General features: G+C 45.8%; 1 protein-coding gene across 1 annotated transcript in view; it reads left to right on the forward strand.

The window, feature by feature from the left end:
* Nucleotides 1–10,415, forward strand: part of SETD1A (SET domain containing 1A, histone lysine methyltransferase) — a 117,206-nt gene extending 106,791 nt beyond the window's left edge. The window contains exons 18-19 of the mRNA XM_082261133.1: nt 2,608–2,745; nt 9,094–10,415. Of these exons, the coding sequence (XP_082117259.1) occupies nt 2,608–2,745; nt 9,094–9,267 (312 nt within the window). The 3' untranslated portion in view covers nt 9,268–10,415. The remainder of the gene's footprint in view (nt 1–2,607; nt 2,746–9,093) is intronic.
* The last annotated feature ends 7,375 nt before the right edge of the window (nt 10,416–17,790 follow it).

Here is a 17,790-nt window from a genome sequence, read left to right on the forward strand (position 1 = left end):
ACTCTGATTTTATAACACCATTTTTATTTTTTAGTGAAATATAAAAAATGAGGTTGTCAGGTAAAAAAATATCAAACACATCAAGCCTTAAAGCATTATTAAACCCAAAAGCCAAAAATTGAATATATTTCAGCTTACCAATCCTTAGATGTGGCGACTGCATTCATTTTCTTTTCTTTTTTTTTTCTTCCTTTCTTTTCCCTGGTGATCATGCCAGTAACACAATTCCTGTTTTAGGAGATTGACCAAAAGGCTGGATTGTTATTAAGACTTTTGGTTAATTTTTTATCATTGCATCATTGAGAGTATTCTTCTCCACTGCACTGTAGTGTGGTATGCCGACGTGAGGGGTAAAGCTGACCATTGAAAAAAAAAAAAACAGATTCCCTCCTCCACACAAGTAATGAGGGTAGAGGAATCCTCCCTGCTGTGTTATTGTATTCTGACAGCGGGATTCCTCCACTGTCAGAATACATTGATCAGCGGCTGCAGACAGCTGATCAAGAAAAATTTTCTAACGGTCCCATTTGACAGAAGTGAATCATTAGATTGAGCAGGGATGACCATAGATTGATCAAAATTTAGCCGGTTTCTGCTGAACCAGCCAAAGTTTGATCCATCATTGGGCATTTAAAGTGATTGTAAAGTCTCGTTTTTTCTTTGGTAGTTTTACAAGGAAAAAAAAAAAAATATATATATATATATATATATATACTTGCCTGCTCTATGCAGGGGTTTTGCACAGAGCAGCCCGGATCCTCCACTTCTCGGGTCCCTCGTCACTGCTTCTAGCCCCTCCCTCCTGACGAGTGCCTCCACAGCAAGTAGCTTGCAATGGGGGCACCGGAATTGAGCTGCAGCTCCGTGTGTTCTTTCAGACATGGAGCTGCGGTTCGGTGCCCCCCTCTCCTGATTGGCCAACTTACTTTGACAGCCAAGGGAGCCAATGGGGCCGCTGCTGTGTCTCAGCCAATCAGGAGGGAGCGTCACGGACGGCCGAGGGAACGTGGAGAGGGGGCTCGAGTATTAGGGGGTGCTGGGGAGGCTGCTGCACACTGAAGGCTTTTTATCTTAATGCATAGAATGTATCAAGTTTAAAAACTTTCTGCCTTTGCAACTCTTTTAGGAATCTGATTTCCCCCATAGAGATGAATGGAGAACTGACAGCTGTGTCTCTGCACACAGCGCGGAGACGCAGCTGTCATCCTCCTGCTCAGCGGGGGATCGGCGGATCGGCGGATCGATCCCCCGCTGAGAAAAACTGACTCTGTCCTACGGACGGAGTGTGTGAAAGGGGCCTAAAATGGAAATAAAAGAGAGAATATTTTTGTATAGATGAATATAAAAGAAAACATTAATACCTTTTTTTTTTTTTTTTTTTCTTCTTTTTCTTTTTCTTTTTTTTTTTAAAAAGTGATCACATTCCCTTTGATGTCAGCAGCATAAGAGCGGGCATAGGAGAAACTGCAGCACACAGCTTTCCCAGTGAATGGCTGTGCAGCAGGGGTGTTTCAGGACAAGTCTGATCACTGAGTTCCCAGCACATCTAGAGAACTGCCGTGCTGTGCTCTCCTGCTTATTGTGGTCAGTTTCTAATAGGAAAGCAGAGGAACTGGCAGGAACATCAGGGATTTCACACATAGGAAGCAATGCAAAAGAACAGGAGAATTTCTCATTCAAATACCCAGTACAGCAAGCACATATCAGAAATATCAGAAGTATGCACCAACTCAGGGCATGGCACATGATTATTCCCAGAGCGTCTAGACCAGTGATGGTGAACCTTGACACCCCAGATGTTTTGGAACTACATTTCCCATGATGCTCAACTACACTGCAGAGTGCATGAGCATCATGGGAAATGTAGTTCCAAAACATCTGGGGTGCCAAGGTTCACCATCACTGGTCTATACTATCTCTGACCTCCAACAACACTCAGCAGCCCTAATGTCCAGAAAAGCACAGCAGCTCCTCCCTTCCTTACTTTTGTCCCACATCATTAATACCTTAGAGAAATCTCCACCTGCTGCTCACAAGTCAAAGGACCAATACAGATCACCATCCTTGGCCCCCATTCACACTAGTGCGACTTGTCATGCACATTTCCCAGGTCCAAGTCGCATGACAAGTTGCACCCTATTGTCAGCAAGGGAACTGTTTAAATCGGTGTGACGCCGACTTTGCTGTGCGGCACAGATTTGAAAAAGAAGTTCTTGCACTATTTTTGGCAAATTTCAACTGCGACTTGCATAGACATCTGTGCATGAAGTCGCACTGAAAGCAGGATTTCAAAGTCTGCTTTGGTGTAAACGGTGGCTTAGCGGTCAGGTGACTTAATATCCACTTTTTTTTTGTTCATTTTCTTTTTTTTTTTTTTAATGAAGCAATGTTAAAGGTACCATTCTGGCTGTTATGTTGTCTATTCCATCTACTGTAAGTACCGGTCAGATATGAATTAGGTAAACCTTATTCTAGGTTGGGTTGGCTCTTCTCCAATGAGTGCACAGATCCCAGCTATAGAGGAGGGAAGAGGAAGGAGTCTGAGAATGGAAGGTCATGCTAACCTTGTTCTTTCCCACCGATAAAAATCTGATTTCTCTGTTCTAGGTGGTGGCGGACATGAGGGAGAAGAGGTACGCTCAGCAAGGGATCGGAAGCAGCTATTTGTTCCGTGTCGACCAGGACACCATCATAGACGCCACCAAATGTGGCAACCTGGCCAGATTTATAAACCACTGCTGCTCGGTAAGTCTCCATTCCCACTAGTACGACTTGTCAGGCGACTTGGTCAGCCTGACAAGTCACGCACCGTCGCGGTCCATTGACTGCTACAGGAACCGTTCCAATAGGAGCGACACAAGTCGCTCCGACTTAGATAAAGGGTCCTGTACTACTTCGGGGCGACCTCGAGGCGACTTGCATTGACATTCATTTTATGAAGTCTGTGCAAGTCGTGCTGAAGTCGCGGTGCACGCGACTTCACAGGTCGCCCCCGAAGTCGTGCCGCTTCAGTGTGAACCGGCACTAAGAGTACTGGGGAGTTTTTGTTTTCAAGAGCAAAAAAAAAGGACATAAACAACTTTAGATCTCAGGAATGCTCTCTTTTAACCTCCACCTTGTATAGAGATGCTTTAATGCTATTGTATAGCCAAAGCTTTTTATGTTTGAAGGATAAGTTTACCTTTCCTTACATGTTACACACAGCGGGGAATTCTTAAACACCCCCCCCCCCCCCCCCCGGCTGTCAGATTTCCCCCCTTAATAACCAGGCCATATTTTGCGATTTGCCACTGCGTTAATTTAACGGACAATTGCGCGGTCGTGGGACGCTGTACCCAAATAAAATTGACGTCCTTTTTTTCCCCACAAATAGAGCTTTCTTATGGTTTTTTGCGCTATAAACAAAAAAAGAGCGTCAATTCTGAAAAATAAAAACAATATTTTTCACATTCTGCTATATAACGTTCTCAAAAAAAAATTAAAAAATCAAAATTTTTTAACATTTTAGGCCAATTTGTTTTCTGCTACATATTTTTGGTAAAAAAAAAAAATCGCAATAAGCGTATTTTGATTGGTTTGCGCAAAAGTTATGGCGTCTACTAACTACGGAAAAGATTTATGTCATTTTTATTTTCTTTACTAGTAATGGTGGTGATCTGCGATTTTTAGCGGAACTACGACATTGGGGCGGTTAGATCGGACCCCTTACTGACATTTTTGACACTTTTAGGGGGGACCAGTGACATTACTACAGTAATCAGTGCTACAAATATGCACTGTTACTATAATAATGACACTGGCAGGGAAGGGGTTAACACTGTGGGTGATCAAAGGGTTAAATGTGAGCCTAGGGGAGTGAGCCCAGGGGAGTGATTGTAACTGTGGGGGGGGGCGTGGCTTGTGAAATGATCATAGAGACATGTGTTCCTATTTAGAAAGATCACGGGGGCTCTGTGATCATTCCAGGGAGAAGAACGGTCAGCTGTGTTTACAACAGACGTCCGTCCTTCTCTCTCAGCGGGAAGCGATCGCAGGTGTCAGGCGGCAATCAGAGCCGCCTGCCCCGTGCATCGGCTTCTTCTCTGCCGAGTGGGGGCGGCACGCGCTCGCCCCCTAGCTGCAGGCACACGATCGACGTAGGTCTACGTCAGTTTGCGCAGGAGGGCCGCACTGCTGCAGTAAAAAGGCGGCGGTCGGTCGGTAAGAGGTTAAGAAAAATACGTGGCTCCACCCCCTGGGCCCATGTCACAGTGTCCTGTGAATGGAATACTACAAGGTCTGGCAGCCTTTGCAGCTGTCAGCTTGGGGGTTTTCAACGAACTGCCACAGCGCTGTCTGAGTGTCATGGTGGTTCATTTTCTCTTCCTGTCAGATTGTATCTCCATGCTCATACAGGATATAAGGGCACAGAAATACACTGGCAAATCTGCTGAAGACCTTTACAGGCTCCAAAAAAAAAAAAAAAAAATGCTAATTTTTTTTTTTTTTTTTTAACCTGCAAAAAGATGTGCCTTTATTATATTTTCTGAAAAGTGAACTTATCCTTTGAGCATGGAAGTATTAGAACTCCTGTAAAGACTTAATTGCTTTTTCCCTGGTGGTCACCGTCTCGATTTGTCCTGGGGACCATTGTCAGGAAGACAGAACATAATGGAAAGTCCTACATTTTACAGTGATCATTTCTACAGTGGCATCTTCTATTGGGGACAAATTCTAATTCCCAAGCCAGGAATTCCCTCAATATGTAGAGATTCTCTCTCACTTCCTGTTGCATCCTTGGGACAGGAAGTGAAAGGAACCCCCTTCCCCCCTTAACTGGACATAGAGAGCAATAATAAACTGACAGTGGTTTTAATCTTTTATGTCAATTTTTTTTTTTTTTTTTTTTTTACTTATTCCAAAATTGAGCAACATGGCTTTACATGCACTTGTTGCTATTGCAATGCTTTCTCTGTCCAACACTACAGTCTGCTACATAACAGTTAAACGGGTCACAGACGCAGATTGAGTTTGCCATAGAAGTTAGAAGGTCCACCAAGTAAATGTGCCATAATGAATATAAGAAGTCCCATTTAGGCTCCATTTACACTTGTGAAAAGGGCTGTTACTGATTTGTGTGATAGACCCAGCGGGGGTTCCAGGTTATTAGATGTGAGCAGCAGCCCTAAAGAAAGCAACGGGAAGCTGCCTGCTCCTGCAGTTAATTGCAGCTTCTCTCATGTAATAACTCATGGAGTGATTACATGCAAATGATTTGTCCTGGATGCAGCTGCTATTAGCTGCGGGAGCTGTCAGCCTCCTATTGCTGTCAAAGGGGCTGCCGCCCACAGCTACTGCTGGGGACCCCTCACTGGGTCTCTTGCATGTAATTGGTAACTGCCCCTATTTGCAAGTGTGAATGGGGCCTAAAGCTGGCCATGTGTAGTTTGTTTTTTTTATTCAGCCAGGGGATTAAATGAAAACCGCTAAACTGATTCCCCCATCCACGTATTTGAGGTGGATGGGTGAATCCTCCCCACTGCAGTATTGTATTGTGGCAGCACGGAGATTAGCACCCCACCTGTTGATCCAAGTAGCTTTTATCTGACATGGCGGTTGAACAGAAGTCAATTTGGTAAATCGATTTCTGTTTAAGTGCAGTGGCCAGTTGATGGAAATTCAGTCGGTCTTTTCTGAACCAGCCGAATTTTGATCCATCTATGGCCACCTTAAAGGGGTTGTAAAGTCAGAAGGTTTTTTTTATCTTAATAAATTATTTTGCATTAAGATAAAAAGCCTTCTGTGTATAGCAGCCCCCCCCCCCCTCCCCTAATACTTACCTGAGGTCCTTCTCTGTTCAGCGATGTCCACGAATCCCTCGGCCGCCGGGTATTCTCCCTCCTGTTTGGCTGGGACCCAGCCGCGGAGCCATTGGCTCCCGCAGCTGTCAATCAAAGTCAGCCAATCAGAAGAGAGATGGGGCGGGCCTGAAGGGCAGCTCCATGTCTGAATGCATAAACAGAGCTGCAAGTAGGCTCGGGTGCCCCCATAGCAAGCTGCATGCTGTGGGGGCACCTGACAGGAGGGAGGGGCTAGGAGCAGCAATGAGGGACCCGAGAAGAGGAGGGTCCAGGCTTCCCTGTGCAAAACCAACTGCTGCACAGAGGCGGTAAGTATAACATGTTATAAAAAAAAAAAAAAAAAAGACTTTACAATCTAAGTTGTACAGACTAACGTCTGTGTCCGGACTGTGCACACAGCTGGGATTTTGCAATCGTTTGACCAATCTTTGTTCCAATACTTTAATTGTAAACTGTTAGCAAAGATTTATAAATGTAGCCTTTCTTACTCCGAACTGAGAGGTCCCCTGGGTTCTGACTGTCCGCGCCCGTCACAGGGATCAGCAGCCCTAAGGCACACATAGCTTGCACAACATGTCATTATGACCGAGAAGATAATCATTTTGGCGCGTGTGCAAGCTCAAACCGTGCCAGCAGAGGATCTTCTATCCTTTGATCTCTACAGATAAATTACCTCTGCTATAGGCTGTAAATGACACCTCACTAGGCTGGTAATTATAAAGCCTGGAATGCTCCTCTGAGCCCAGGAGTTGTTCTCTTGGCCTCATAGTTCCAAGTTTCCTTTTAAGATCAATCTATTTGGTGTTAGTACATGTTAGTTCTGCATACGTGTATGTGTAATGAATGGCTGCCAGATGATAATGACATATCCTTGGAATCTTCCCCCTATTGCATTATTCATTTAACCTGGCATTGTCCTGTTAACTGTTGACTTAATTGATTCTGTACAAGGAGAAGGCCTCTGTTTAGTAATAACCCAAGGTTTGACATTAATTGGAATACCGTATATACTCGAGTATAAGCCGACCCGAATATAAGCTGAGGCACCTAATTTTACCACAAAAAAGGTGGGAAAACTTATTGACTTGAGTATAAGCCTAGGGTGGGAAATGCAGCAGCTACTGGAACACCACGAGACACAAAACAGGGGCTGCGGGCATGGTACAGGAGATGCAGGGCTGCGGGCATGGTACAGGAAATGGCACAGGTGATGGTACGGGCATGGCACAGGTGATGGTATGGGCATGGCACAGCCATGGTACAGGAGATGCAGGGCTGTGGGCATGGTACAGGAGATGGCACAGGTGATGGTACAGGCATGGCACAGGTGATGGTACGGGCATGGCACAGGCATGGTACAGGAGATGCAGTGCTGTGGGCATGGTACAGGAGATGGCACAGGTGATGGTACGGGCATGGCACAGGTGATGGTATGGGCATGGCACAGCCATGGTACAGGAGATGCAGTGCTGTGGGCATGGTACAGGAGATGGCACAGGTGATGGTATGGGCATGGCACAGGCATGGTACAGGAGATGCAGTGCTGTGGGCATGGTACAGGAGATGCAGGGCTGTGGGCATGGTACAGGAGATGGCACAGGTGATGGTACGGGCATGGTACAGGAGATGCAGTGCTGTGGGCATGGTACAGGAGATGGCACAGGTGATGGTATGGGCATGGCACAGGTGATGGTATGGGCATGGCACAGGCATGGTACAGGAGATGCAGTGCTGTGGGCATGGTACAGGAGATGGCACAGGTGATGGTACGGGCATGGTACAGGAGATGCAGTGCTGTGGGCATGGTACAGGAGAATGTCCTGTACCATGCCCGCAGGGGCTGCAGAGGAGTCTCACTTACCTGTCAGTGAGGCGCCTTACATTTAAAAATGGCACCGCGGTGATGTGTTGGCACCGGGCGGTGCCATTTTGAAAAGGTGAGACCGTTACTTGAGTATAAGCCGAGTCGGCTTATACTCGAGTATATATGGTAACTTAAACAACCCTGTAGGTAGAATTATTGATACTCTGGTATGTCTCACTTAAATTTGACAGCTGTGATCATACACTTTATGGGCAAACATTTGTGGAGACCTGACGATCACACCTATGTGAGCTTGTTGGACTTCCTTTTCCAGTACCTTGCCCTTTAATATGGACTCCCTAACATCCATCTTCTTCTGGGAAGACTTTACACAAGATTTTGAAGTGGCATTGTTATGTGCTAGTCTCATGTAACTAACATGTTTCCAGTTTCGTACTGTCCTTTTGTCTTTTACAACATATCCCCAGCCAACAGTGTATCCTGTCCACACTCGCTGACCCTCATTTTCTCTATTAGGTCTGCAGTTTGGCAGTCCTCTCAAGCATTACATATATTGAACATTATGTCCCAGCCCTTTGGTGATGTCAGGGGATGCATTTGAGGCTGCTTTTAGCTCATAAGTTGACGACCACTGATCTAGAGATGTGACCACATACATTTAGCTGTATCAATAGGTGTGTTAGTCAGGTGTCCACAAACATTTGACTGTTTAGTGAATACCTCCAGACATGGTAAGAGACGTAAAGCACAGCCATTATGCTGCAATGCCAAGCAGAAAACGCAGATCATGGGGTATAGTCATAAAGCAGTGAATGTGAATTTCACCAAACATTTACTGGTGGTGAATCAATCACTGTGATTTAACCTGTTGCCGCCTTCCATATGCATAACAATGGGATCACAGCAACGAGCTTTAACACCACAACACTGCATTTATGTGGACAGCCTGTGGCACTGTTCAATGCTAGGGATTCCCATCGCTGTTACATTCGGCTCTCGGTCATTGTTTAGGAGCCAATGGAATGCTCATGATTACGTGACCACTGTGCACACATGATTGGGAACCCACCTACCTACCTTCTGCGTAAAAGACCCTAAAATGGTAGGTAAGGTGATGGGAAGGGGTTAGGCCACATGCAACTACAAGATTCATTTATAGTGAAAGTTTGGTGAATGTCAGATTTGCTGCATTTACATATGCTGCTATGTATTTCTGTGTTAGGAAACAACATTTTTAAAACTAGGTTCTCTTTGAAATCGGTAAATGACAAACTGTAACCCTGGCAGAAGCAGCGATTGATGCAGAATTCATGTTTACCTGCATTTTTTTTCTATATTTATTTCATTCTTAAACCTGTACGATTTTACTTTGCATTTTTTTTTTTTCATATATATGTTAAAAACCTTTTTTTTTTTCCTCTTTCCTAGCCTAATTGTTACGCCAAAGTCATCACCATCGAGTCCCAAAAGAAAATCGTCATCTACTCAAAGCAGGCGATCAACGTCAACGAGGAGATCACCTATGACTACAAATTCCCTATAGAAGAAAACAAAATTCCCTGTTTATGTGGGACTGAAAACTGCCGGGGGACTTTGAACTAGTTGCAAGCCCAGTTGCAGGTTCTGGTCATGGGCTCGCATAACTGCTTACTGTGGCCAAAACTACAGACTCTGGGGGTCATAATAGGCACAGGGCTTGTTTCTGACAACCTTTTAGAAGAATCCAGGCCTGTTACCCAATTTTTTTTCCAGTATGAAGACAACTTGGCATTTGGTGGGTGCCCGTTGCAGTACCTAGTATTTTTTTGTGGGTATTTAGAATATTTTTTTTTCTTCTCTGGACCTGAATATTCTAGCAGCCTGGCCTATGTATGGCACTTTAAGATGGCGTTAAGACGCCTATACATTACAACATTGACCAGATCTGTACTGTGATGGTCAGTCCACTTCATTTGTTCAGTCCCATGGGGGGGAATACTTATCTGTATATAAATATGTTAATTTTTTTATTTGCTAGCCATTTTAATTGGCCTATTTTTCTATATAATTCATTTATCTGTTCTTTTATTCCTTTCTGGGAGTATGTTATTTATACAGGGCAGCAGCCAAGAGATGTGGACCCTCCCCGTTTTTTTTTTTTTTTTTTCAGGCTTTCTTACGCTGAAAGTCCTAGACTTTCCTAGAACCCTAAACTTAGTTGTGAACCCCTCAGTATCAAGACCCGTCATGGTGTGACCTTTGTACCTTCTCTTAATTCTCTGTGGCCACAACAAAGACTGTGTAACGCACAAACCCTCTCCTTGTATGGTCTGAAATGGGGATGCCCCTTGGTTTTTCTAGATCAGCTCCTCATGGGTGGAGCTCGGCAAAGACCGATCCTGCAGTGGGTGGAGCTCTACAATGACCGATCCTGTGGCTGTCCCTTTTTTTTTATTTTTTTTCTTGTCTTTGTAATGATGTGGCCCCTCAACTCCTGTAAATACGTGCACACTACGCTTTGTTTATATGTATATATGGCTGATGGCGGACTCTACAGTTACCTAGGGACTGGTCATAGAAGACGACATGGCTGCGACAGACTGTCAAGCCCCCACGCAGCATTTTCCCCCTTCCACCCTGTGCTCTTTTTTAGATAGCATTCATTTGATGCCAATATTGAATATCTAGTCTTTATTCCACCCATTTGCCTGATATCCTATCCCCTGTATGTTTTATTACTTACCCCTCTTATCTTCAAACGATGAAGGCGTCCCAATTTTTTGCAATCCTTAGTAGACACGCAGCTCTTTTCCTTTTATTAAGGTTGTATAGCAATATTTGGCTTTTAGCCCTAACTTATTGGATATTTTTTAATGGTAAACATTTTACCCGTTAGGACTTCATTCACCATCAATCCTGCGATCAGCACTTTTCATTTTACTCTGGCGCTTCTCTCTGTTGCTACCTTACCTGAGAAACAGGAAAGATTCGCTTTTTATTACTTCCGATTTTTATTTTTTTTTTTAAATACGTTACACATGTTCTTAGCAAACGTCATCGACATTCATTATCGGTGACTCCAGAGCTAGTTTTTTTTGGCGCTGTTATCAAATTACTTTTTTTTTTGGTGGAGACAGAGTTGTCTTCAGCTTCGCTTTGTACGCGGGTGGGAGGAGGGTGCGTTACGGCAGGCAGTCAGGTCTCCAAGGGAAGGGGGTGTCAGGCCTGAAAAAAAAAAAAGTTGTATATTCTGTATATTAACTGCTTTGTTTCTTGTAGAAACACGAGTTTATTACGTATACAACATTCTGTGTCTGTGTCTGATTTCTGCTCACCTGGTAGAAGGGGGAGGGCAAGTGAGGAAAAAACTCTCGAAATGAAAACTGGTGTATGTTTTTTTAATCCTGAAGGAAGACAATCTGCTACGCCATACATACTCTTTAAAAATCCACAAATGTATTGCTTTTCCACAAAAGACACCATATCGATACAGGAGTGGTTAACGTGTTTCAGCCTTGTCGGTCTTATTCATAAACATGAATTAAGGGCCAACAAGGCTGAAACACGTTAACTGCTGTATTGATGTTGCGTCTTTTGTAGAGAAACCATAAATTTGAAGGTTTTCTAAAATTAAAGAAGAGCATGCATGGAGTTGCAGATTGTCTTCCTTTGTGATTTTGCCAGCAGCAGTGCAACTGCTTATCATGCACCCAACAGCTCTGGTGGATTCTTGCATATCATTGGGTTGTAGCACCATATCTCTAAATTAATTTGTTTCTCTTTCATTCATTGACAGACACAGCTCCTTATCTTCTTAGCCATTGGGTTATACTGCCCCCTACAGGAGTAGGATACTAGTCTGGCTCTGCCCTTGGGCAGTCCCAAGGGGTATACTCCCCTTTCTGCTATAGGTACCCATTTTTTTTCTGCCTAGTCAGGAGTAAGGACCTAGTTCCTTGCATGGATCTTTGGTCCTGGCAATTTTTTCTTTATAGATAGATTTTTTTTTTTTCCCCCTGTTTTTTTCCTGAGAGATCTACAATCAACTGTCGGACTGGGCGAGGGGCTGGATAATCTAGATGCAGTGGCCACTCCAGTCTGGCCAGTGAGCGCGCGTAGACCTCAGCTCCGCACTAGGTCGGCCACGACCTAGCCCTACTGGACAGGGGCTGGCCTGCGAGTTAAATGCCTCGTAGGGGTTGCATACGACCAGGTCTGGGCCCGAGTCGCAGTGTTTCTCCTGACCGACAGCCCCCAGTTGGATGGATAGGGGTTCTGTCTGCAGCGGTGCCCGTCTGGTTCCTGGTATGGTAAGTAGCTGTCCCTCCTCTCCCCCTGGAGGTTTCTGGGTGGACTTAGGCCCCTCCATGGAATGGTCGGTTCCCCTCCTATCCATCAGGCACTCCCCTTCATCTGTCCCCCCCATCCTACCCCCCCTTCACTTATGCTGGTGCTGTGTGGGTCCTACCTCCCCTTCACTTATTTCCTCGAGTGGGGGCAGGGCGCTTTGCTGGCCGGGGGGGAGGGGGTGCGCCGAAGCGGCCGGACGATTGGCTGTGCACAGGGGGGGCTGTGCCTGGTGGAGGCTCCTGCCAGGGCCTGTCCTTGAGGCCTAGGGATCCCTCCTGGGTCACTGGGAGCTTTGTGGTGCCGCCATTTTCTTGTAGCCTGTGTGCTTAATGCATGGCGGCCATGTTTGTGTGGTCCAGTGGCCAATTTGCGGCGGTTTGCCATTGGAAATAGCGGCGGCCATAACGGGAGCCCTGTGGGCGGCGATTTCGGCGGTGGGAGCCCCTCATCCCTTGGTGCTGACTCCTGGATCCTTTCATTTCCTGAGCGCCCCTCATGCAGTGCAGATTCTCCTGGTGGCTGTGGTGCCTGGTTTCTGCGGTGTGGTGAAGTCTGGTGGGGTCCTCTTCCTCTGCTGAGGATCGATTGGTTATCTGTGACTGGCAACTGGGTGGTGCTGCCAGTGCAGTGGGGGCTGTCCCTTTGTGTGTTACACTTTTTTGTGGGGTCCCCCTAGTGACTCATGGAGTCTTTGGAGCACATCTCCCCACCTGATTCGCCTGCCGGGAATGTGGGTCACCCTGCGACCACGCGCCCTAAATCCCCAGATAGTCAGGATGATTTCTCCACTTTTGCAACCGCGCACGAAAAGGCGCTGATGGACGCACTGATTGTATCTGTGCTTGAGACTTAAAGTAAGAGGACATAGCTGTGGCTGCGACGAAGGCGCAGATTCCCTTTGGTACTCACAAGCCATCCAGAGTGGCAAACGTGTTTTCGTTTCCCCTCCTATTTTGACAAAGTTGTTACTGAAGAGTGGGGACAACCAAAGTGCCCACTTGGGGTCCCTAAGCGAGTTTCTAGGCGATACCCTTATGAGGAGTCCCTTCTTAAGAAGTGGACTGTTCCACCAGTGGAGGACCCTCTGGTTTCCAGATTAAATAAGGCAACCATGAATCCGGTTGAAGAGTCCCTGGCCTAGAAGGACCTGGCTGACAGGAAGGAGGAGGCTGTGGCCCGCAATTTGTACACCCTGGCTGGTTCGGCGCTGAGGCCAATATTCACCATTTCCCTGGTGTCACAGGCTCTGACCGAATGGGCCAAGTTTTTGTGCCGTGACCTGGAGGGGGGAGTAGCTCCCCCCTGCCTTTGCTGAGCTGGCAGACCAGCTGGTCTAGGGGCTGCAGTTTATCTGTGATGCCTATTTGGATGCGGCTCCCCTAGTGGCTCGGCTATCTGTTTCGGCAGTGGTCATCTGGCGTGTATTTTGGCTCAAATGCTGGTCTGATTTTCATTTTGAATGAAGACATTGTGTTGCCTTCCCTGTGTCCCAGGCCAAAACATCCAAAGGAAATTGCTTTGCATGCCTTTGATGTGGTCCGGGCAATTAGGGTGTACCTGGCAGCTACGGAGTCTTTTTTAGGAAGTCAGACTCACTATTTGTGCTCATGGATGGGCCTCGGAAAGGGTTGTCAGCTTCCTCTGGGACCATTTCCAGATGGATCAGACAGACGGTGGTTCAAGTCTATTCCATCAGGAGCCAGGTTCCTCCTTTTCCTGTCTACTCGGGCGCTCAGTGTCTCCTGGGCCTTCCGTCATCAGGCGTCAGTGACGCAGGTTTGCAAGGCAGCCACCTGGTAGTCAGTGCACACTTTCACAAAGTTCTATAAAGTGAATGTGTTGGCATCTAGGGATGCTTCCTTTGGCTGCAAGGTTTTTGCAGGCTGCTGTTTAAAGGACCTGGTCCTCTTTGAGGATGTATTATTGTTTTAAGGTGAGCTCTGGTTGTTTTGGTTGAGCTCTTGTTTACCTGGTTGGCTATAGTAGGCCTTGGGAGTTTTTTGTTTTTTTTTTCACTGTTCCCACTCCTCATGTTTTAATACTGCTTTGGGACATCCCAATGGTTAAGAATATCAGGAGCTGTGTCCGTCAATGAACGAAAGAGAAAATGGGATTTTTGACTGTAAAATCCATTTCTCTGATCATTGATGAACACAGCACCCACCCCTCTATGGAGTTGTAATTCTTCTGACACTTTTTGTAACAAAATTGAGTACCTATAGCAAAGAGAGGGAGTATACCCCCTGGGACTGCCCATAGGCATAGCCAGACTTTTTTTTTTTTGCCTAGTGTCCTACTCCTGTACGGGGCGGTATAACCCAGTGGTTAAGAAGATCAGGAGCGGTGTCTGTCGGTGAAAATCAGAGAAATGGATTTTACGGTAAGTAAAAATCCCCCCCCCCCTTTTTTTTTTTTCTTCAATACCAGTATACCATCTGGGTTATCGTAAAGGTAAAGTATAAAAAAAAGAGCCATACATTTCTGCAAAACATGCACATTTCCTCAAGATTTACCTTTCTACAAAGCGGTAAGTACTGAAAAATTGGGCTTGATCTGCTAGAAATCGACTCCTAACTTCCATTTTGAGCTGACAACACAGCACTTCTGCTCTATTGAAATCCTAGTCTTAATCCCCCCCCCAACCCCCCGCACTACACTACAGAACACTTTCCACGTATGATATTAAGATGCCGATCAGAATAGGAGAATGGGGTGGAGCAGGGCCGACGTTGCGTGTTAGAATTTCATTGCAAGTTTCAAACAAAGGAGCTCACTGGATTTCTGGCAGATTAACGTATCTTTCTCATCCATTATGGAATGACGGAAGGCTTTAACCTCCCTGGTGGTCTGATTTATGTACAGATTTTTGTGCTAAAAAAATTTTTTGCATAGAAATCAGTTTTTTTTTTTTACATTTTAAAAATCTCTCCCGCTGTCCTTCCGCTGTGTGCTCAGCTGCTGCGGGCACCTGCCTTCCGGTTCCCTTCCCTGCAAGCGTTGCGGCGCAGGGTGGGGGGGGGGGGATGTGGAACTGGCGGCAAATTCAAAAGTTTAAATACACTAAATGACATGATACAAAGCTGTGATCCGAACAGATTACACTGTATCATCCCATTTTACCACAGGATTTCACCTGGTGACTTTTCCAGTGTCCTGCCTGTGCTTTTCCAGTTCCTTGTGCCTTGAAAATAGAGAACGACCACGGCATCCAAAAAGCATTCTTTTTGCGCAAAAGCACTTTTAGACGAACTGGAAAACAGCGACAGCGAAACGGAGTTGCTTGAAGAACTGAGCTATAGCGATTTGTGGGAAAATTGGTCATCAGGTACGGAAAGTGAGGACAGCGACGATTTTGATGTCTCTTTCTGGCACATCGCTCCGTTGGAAATTCTGAAAAATCATTTGATATACTTCCCAAATTCCACAAGCTAGTTTAGTTGTCACTGTTTTCCAATTAGTCTAAAAGTGATTTTGCGCAAAAAAAACGCTTTTTGGACGCCATGGTCGTTCAAAATTTTCCAGGCACAAAGCACTGGAAAAGTCACCAGGTGAAATCCTGTGGTGAAATGGGATGATACAGTGTAATTCTGTTAGGATAACAGCTTTGTATCATCTCCTTTGGTGTATTTACATTTTTGAATTTGCCGCCGGTTCCACCCCCCTGCGTCGCAACGCTCGCAGGGAGGAAACCTGGAAGGCAGGTGCCGGCAATCGCCCATGCACAGAGTGGGGAGAGACTGTGAGGAGGACAGGAGGGGATCGCAGGGAAGGTCAGTAACGTTCTGGGGTAATCCCGAGTGTGGCTTGGGGTTACTTCTTTTGGTACTGAAAATTAACCCTGAGCCACACTCTGGAATACCGCCAGGGAGGGTTAAAGACTTACAAATACACTGTATAGCTCTGATACAATGGAAGCTTTAATATGTAATGAGTAAATTCACCTGTCAACTGCACTTTTTTTTTTTAAGTTAGATTTATTTGTATGCTTTTTTGACACAAATGATCAAATAGAGAATTGTGTCAGTAAACCATTACATGAAAGTGGTTGTAAACCCTTACATATCCTGGTGAAGTTACTGGCCTCAGGTGATACACAAAGATTAAAAAAATCTTCCTGCATTAGTTGCAACGGTTTTTCTGCACTGATCTCTCTACACCTGTTCAAAGTCCAGCATTTATAAAGCTTTTCTGAAATCAGGGGGCAGAGAGCTGAAACTACACACCGCAGAGCTCAGTGGGTGGAAGTTCGAGAGCTGATTGGAGGGAAAGGTCACACCTCCCTTCACACAGCACACATGAACAGAGATGAGGCTGTCAATCACAGGGTTGTGTGCTGGAGCTCCCTCCCCTGTCACTTTTTTTTTTACTTTTGTGTCTGAAGTGACTCCTGATAGCGGAGGAAGGAGGCAGCAAACATAAATTACACTTAGTGCTCTGGATTGAGACAAGCACACACCATAGAGCAGTGGTTCTTAACCTTGTTGGAGGTACTGAACCCCACTAGTTTCATATGCGCATTCACATAACCCTTCTTAATTGGAAAAATAAAATATGATTTTTTCAATTTCAAAACATTAGGTATATATTTATACATAGGTGCACAAAATTAACAAAACCATTAAACCATGGAGTGTCAGGAGGGCACACACTGGGGTGGGTAGGTTGGAAGGGCATACCATGGGGTATCAGGAGGGCACACACCAGGGGGCATTCACAATGCTTTATTGAGCTAAATGAAAAGGACATGCATTTCCATTTGTCAGCTAACAGCACCTCTATGCTAAGCTGCAGTAACTCAGCAGACTTGGCATAGAAGTGCTTGTAAACTAATCCCCCATGTACAGCTAGCTGAGCCTACCTCCAGGAACATTCACTCGGCTCCCTCTGCTCACACTTCCCTCTTCTAGGCGGGCGCGATCTCCGCGGTCAGGTACATCCCCATCCCGCCCACTCAAGCAGCCTGCAGGAGATAGGCTGGGGATCTGCTGGGGAAGGTACAGGGGGGCGGAGCGTCAAGTGTCTATGTGTAATGGCTGTGAGTTGTCCCAACCGCAGCTCTGATTTCCCAGGGTGCGCTCGGCTCACAGTCAGCAATATTTTCTCGGGGGGGGGGGAGCAATTGCCCCGTTGCCCCCCCTGCCGAACCCGCGAGACTGACTCACCGAACCCCTGGGGTTCGCTCGAACCCAGGTTAAGAACCACTGCCATAGAGGGATATGCTTTTTTTCATATTTCATGTCTGAGGTTTATAACCACTTTTCGTATGCAGACATTGAGAGGTTCATTTGTGCCACCAAACATTAGAAGGGGAAAGATGTGTGAGGAAACCACACTTGGTCCAATTCCTACCGGCAAAGAACCGTGACGAAGGTACTGCTTTGATCACCAGAATTGAATGAGTGGAGGAACACTGTCTGGTCTCATCGTTTCATTCTATGGTACCACATGGAAGAGGTGGTGTCTGATATTTTGGTATACGTAGCAGGAATTCTTGGAAGCATTCCATTTGCTCATCTGTTCGTGGTGTCATTTGGTGAGAGGTTTCTGGTGCACCTTACGCCATGGATACCATTAGGCATCACGTGACTGCCACAGTGAACCCGAGTGCCATTCACCAATCTATGTGACTGGAGACATGTCCCTGATAAAGTGGTCATAAGGTGTAAATCATTGCACGTTGTACAGAGCAATACAGGCTGTTACATGGGAATACATTGATGAACCTGCATGAGAGGGGAACTTCAGGTCATCAGTAAAACAAGTAAAAACAATTATAAAGGATAGAGGAAGACTGTC

This window comes from Pelophylax lessonae (genome assembly GCF_965119305.1).
Source record: "Pelophylax lessonae genome assembly, chromosome: 6".
NCBI lineage: Eukaryota > Metazoa > Chordata > Amphibia > Anura > Ranidae > Pelophylax > Pelophylax lessonae.